This window comes from Pundamilia nyererei, unplaced genomic scaffold (genome assembly GCF_000239375.1).
Source record: "Pundamilia nyererei isolate P.nyererei 1_Seehausen unplaced genomic scaffold, PunNye1.0 scaffold00033, whole genome shotgun sequence".
NCBI lineage: Eukaryota > Metazoa > Chordata > Actinopteri > Cichliformes > Cichlidae > Pundamilia > Pundamilia nyererei.
The window spans coordinates 42399-47598 of NW_005187434.1; the positions used below are offsets into that span (position 1 = coordinate 42399).

Genomic DNA, 5200 nt, shown 5'->3' on the forward strand with positions numbered 1-5200 from the left:
TTTTTTTTTTGGTGAACCAGCAAAGACAGGATGAAGGTGGATGGAAAGTTTCTTACTGAGTTGAAGGCAATTATTCCAAAGGCGTTATCATTGGACAGTATGGTGATGGTTGCCTTTTTTGGTGTCCCCACTGTAACACCATTTGAGGAACTCTGAAAAGTCAGGAGAATAGAAATGATTAGATAAAGCAAAGATTATAGTGTATTTACATTAACACTCCTTTATCTTCCCCCCCTACCAAAGGTAATCCTGATCCTCATGTGGACAGCCAGACCGACTGCCTTATCTACGGGCTACACTACATTCCTGTGTTCCCACCGAGAAGCACTGGTGAGAGGGCACAAAGACAGGAAGTACTGGTTTCAGACCAGTTGATTTGTCAGGTTAGCTCTCTGCAGGAAACCTTTTCAGGATTTGTACCCTTCTCTCTGATTCAGTGCTAGACCAGAAAGACTTAACATCCCAGCAGGCCTAAAATCACACCATGAGTTAACAGGGCTTATGCCTAAGTGTTTACTGATGATCTGCAAGGTTTTATTTTTTTCCAAGACAGGATTCAAAAGAAAACAACAACAACAACAACACACTTTTACATGGTGTTTCCAGGGTTTCCATTAGTGAGCTTAAATATGTTTTTACAAGACCCAACAGTTCTGACATCCACCAAAACTTCAAAATTCCCTTTACAACTTTCAAACATCTGGATATGCACTCACTGCAGGTATTTTGGAAAATGACCAACTATATTACATTCTTGTCATAGTATTATAAACAGAAACACACATTTCTCCACTAAAGCATGTGTTATATCTCTTTAAGTTTTCTCAGCCAAACAAAGTGCATTTGAAACTTCTTATCAAAACCACTACATGTTTCGGTCTCCACATGTAAAGGTGAGCGCAAGCCAAGGCAAAAAAACCCCAAAACAATAAAAAAAACCTACTTAAGCCTCTTGCATTCGTCTCTTGGGGGTTTTTTAGACTAACATTCTTTCTGATGCTGAGCCCTTGTAGCACGTCAGCTCACAGACAACAAATCCACACGCACTTATGTGGACACACTCATGTAAAGAAAAAAATCACTTTAGAAACTTAGAAAAACAACACTGTTGAAAGTATGGCGCTGTAAATCAACCATGCCAAGTCTTTTATGCCATGATCCGCTATGTGTTTCTGTAATTTTATGCTGTGCTGCTAGGCTGCACCTGCTCTGATCTGCAACGACTCAACACTGTTTCTGTAAAAACAAATCTTTTCCTGTCATAGTCAACCAGCAATGTAACAGATTTTATACACTGAAGCGTGATAATAACAATGGCCCTGATTTTCCCTTTATTTTCTTGTGTTTAATCCATGACACCTTTTGTGGCGCATACTTGTACTCCAGACATAACTCCAGTAAGCTGACAGGCTTGTATTTGGCCAAAGCTTTGTCTCATTGTAGTGTAAATAGAAGGGCTAAAAGTGGTCGCCTCATTTGGTCTTTCACTCTAGTAACAGGCTAAAAATTGAGTTTTGCTACCGAATGTTAACCAGATGTCACAAAAGCGTCAAATCGAGAACGACTGATGTGAAGAAAGCCACTCTTGCTTACAGATGTTTAGAATTTTTGCTGTTCTCTTAATTTAGACTACAGTCTCACAATCTGGGGTGTTTCCCCTACAATTGCCTTAGGAGAGGGAGCCAAAAGGGAAAAAAAACCCCACATGGAATAAATTATCAATTAATGAATGAATGAATTAACTTATTTCAGCTTATTTGTGTACACTCATTGCATTTCACAACAATGTAGGAATCTCTACTGTGCTTTGCTTCCATTGTTGCATCTCTACCCTCAGCTTTAGTGTGTGTGTGTGTGTGTGTGTGTGTGTGTGTGTGTGTGTGTGTGTGTGTGTGTGTGTGTGTTAGTTTCACTCCCATACACAGAGAAAAGAAAAGGAAGGTAACTTTATGAGACAACTTGTTGTGTTAAACGCAATAAGAGTAACCCAACAATAATAAATCCATCTAAAATGAAAGGGTATAAAAATTCTTTTAGGATTTGTCTTTTTTTTTTTTTTTTAAAGAAAGCTGAGCCGACAGGGAAAAGCGGGATAGTCACCCCCACAACCAGCCAAACGCAGGGGATTCAAAATGACCTTTATCTCTAAGTGAGGGACAAGATGGGCAGACAACAAGACCAGCCAAAGCCAGCCCATCAATCAAACTTGACAACTAAAGGATACATGAAACCATGGAGATAGTCTCTAGGCTTAAGTCATCCAGAACTGTGATGGCAATTGACGTAGCCGTGCTTTTTAAGCCATGTGTTCGCCTTATTTTTCATCTTAGATTAATTAAGTAGCACACTGAAGCGCAGTACTGAGGGACGAGAAGAAAGTGACACACACCAACTCGCAGAGAAGCAATGGGCTCTCACCTGTAACATGAGGTTGAACGTAAACGTCTCATCGGCTTCAGGCAAGTCGTCATCTTTCACGGCAATAAAGATGGTCTTACTGGACTCACTGGACAGCAGGAAGGCTGCAGCATTAATGGCTTCAAAGTCCCCGGTGTCAACTCCCTCTAGCTGAAAGAAACATGACAACACATTTTAACTTCACTTTTTTTCAGTTTACATATATTTTTATATTCATGTCAAAGTGTGCCACTAGCATACTCCAGGCCTGAACTTGCAGGCTCAGTTCAGAAAATTCATTTATACTTGGACTTGCTTGAGCAAGAGTTTCCTGAGCATCTATTTCTGTTAGTTGCTGGATGGAAGTCTGACATTAAACAGTATTTTAACCAGCAATGCAGCTCTTGGTATAAAACTTAATGTAACAAGAAATATGGTAAAGATATCAAGAATCACAAAACAAAACCCTAAAACTTCATCGCACCGCCAGTTCGTATTTCCAGACACCAACTGTGAGCAGCTGACACTGGGCTACATGTAGACGATGTAAAGCCAAAATCCATTCATTTCCAACTGAGTTTCTGCTGACACAGTGGGACTTTTATATCATCAACGTTGTTTGTTATAGACAAAACAGTTACTGATTCTGAAGTTCACCTGATGTGAAGGTCAACTTTCCCAGAATAAGGACACTTATATGTTTAACTGTACAGACAGAACAGGCTAAATCATTCAACAGGCTGCAGAATTGTTCAGTAATTTTCACTCACTGCTGTGAACTGTTGTGAATTTCTATATTATTTGTAAGTTCACAGCACCAATAGTTGCTAACCTATGCACATATTAAAAACATATCACTAGATGATAGCTTCATATCCTACCAGAACCAAAGCTGTCACATTGACTGGGTCTCCCACTCTCTCTATGACCAGGCGGACCACAGCTGCGCTGCTCTCGTCGACAACAAAGTCAGTCTGCCCCAGGAACCGCAGCGTGGCCGACTCTGACGTAGTGCCAGGGATGGACAGAGCCAGAATCAACCCAGCTAGCAGGAAGGCAGGGAGCATTCCTGCCAGCACATGGAAGAAAATATTGAGAAAAATGCAGCAAACCAGATAAAATATGTGCAGTGAAAGAAATAAGAGTTTTACATGTAAAGAAGTAATAATAATAATATAATACTTAATAACACACAAACATACTTCAGATTTAGTACATAATGCTGATATGTTCTCTACAGGACCAATTCTGAATAAACAATCATCACATCAAAATTTGTCATTACTGAGAAAGTGATTCACATATCGGGGAAACAATTATTTAGAATACACAAGTTTATTTAGATCAAAAATCCTTATTCATATACAAAAACAACTCTAAAAACAAATACAGAGTTTACAAAAATAAACCTATTTTTTACATTAAACATTACTGATGTTAAAATGTAAACATACACACATTACAACTGTTATGTGCTATAGGCAATACTGAATAGCCAGATGTTCAGAAGGCCTGCTGCCTTTTATAATGTGGAGCCTGGAAGGCTTTTTGGTCATTGTGGTCTGAATGATTCACAACAGTATCCCATAAGTCCAATGCCTGTTGTCCTCATGTTGTCATAACTGCTAAAGCAGTTGCATTTGAGTTTACAGTTCTTCACCACATGAATCAAAAGTCATGCCCTGCAATCCGTGCAATTCTGCATTACCACCTCTGTCTTTTCTCCCTCTCTCTAATTATTTTGCGACTCCCCTGCTTCCTCCAGCAATCCTCACATCTTAGTTTGTGTCCTCCACACCCCTCTGCTCTCCACTTCTCTCATCTTGTCATGTTTTCTCATCTCTCTTCTCTGTCACCCCCTGCTTAGCTCTCTCACGCAGAATAATCCAGAAGCTGGATGGAGCTGCTGAGACAGTTGTCATGGTTCACAAAACAAAACAACACAGCATGACACGTGGGGCGGAGTCAGCCTAAAGCCAGATTGTGTCCTCCTTGTTGCCTTTTACCCATCCCATTCATAATCTGCACCACACAGCCTGGCTAACAGTATGAACACGTAAGGTCTTTTAAAAAAAATATTTGCTCTTAATTACAAGGTTGAAAAAGAACATCAGCAACTAGAGTGGATGAAGTCATGCTGTTTGGGTTCTTTTTTTTTTTCATACACGGAAATCATTTAGGAAAGTTGGGCATTGCAAATACCCCACTTTTCATTTGTTCCATTACTGTTAAATCAATCTGAGTAATTCTCAGTACGGGAGGATGTTTAAATGGAGACCATCGATCAGTCATTATGTCAACTTCAATGGCAGAAATCACTGTAACAGCATTAAAAGTTATCGGCTGATGAATACACTCAGAATAAACTGGTGCAAATTTTATGTTGTGACAAATACAACAAATACTGCACGTTTTAAGAGTTTGTGTTTTGTGTCTGTGTGCGGGGGGGTGTTGCATATATCACACACATGCCAAGAAGGGAGAGATGGCTGGAAAATCCATCAAAAAGGGATTTAAAGCTGGTGGGTCACAAAGCTGGACAGTGGGGAACAGAGAGTAAGGCTAAGGGGGAACAGAGGTGAGTGTGTTGCTGGACAAAGAGGGGCCCGGGTTGAATAAATCCTCTTATTTGCTGTGCTCTCGTTCCTGGGGTTGGAAACCAATTGAATTACTGACCAAAAGTTTGAGTAAAACACCATAAACCTTATTGGTTGTATCATCTCACTGAAATTGACTTGTAAGTGTGTGTGTGTGTGTGTGTGTGTGTGTGTGTGTGTGTGTGTGTGTGTGTGTGTGTGTGTGT

The 5200-nt window shown here is 40.0% G+C and overlaps 1 protein-coding gene across 1 annotated transcript in view; it reads right to left on the reverse strand.

Annotated features, from left to right (window-relative positions):
• The window catches only part of LOC102206074 (G-protein coupled receptor 98-like), a gene marked incomplete at its 3' end in the record, with an annotated part of 57056 nt that overhangs the window by 41631 nt on the left and 10225 nt on the right, over nt 1-5200 (reverse strand). Inside the window, exons 2-4 of the mRNA XM_013909877.1 lie at nt 3279-3466; nt 2419-2568; nt 57-152 (exon numbers count right to left, since the gene is read on the reverse strand). Coding sequence (XP_013765331.1) covers nt 57-152; nt 2419-2568; nt 3279-3464 — 432 coding nt within the window. The remainder of the gene's footprint in view (nt 1-56; nt 153-2418; nt 2569-3278; nt 3467-5200) is intronic.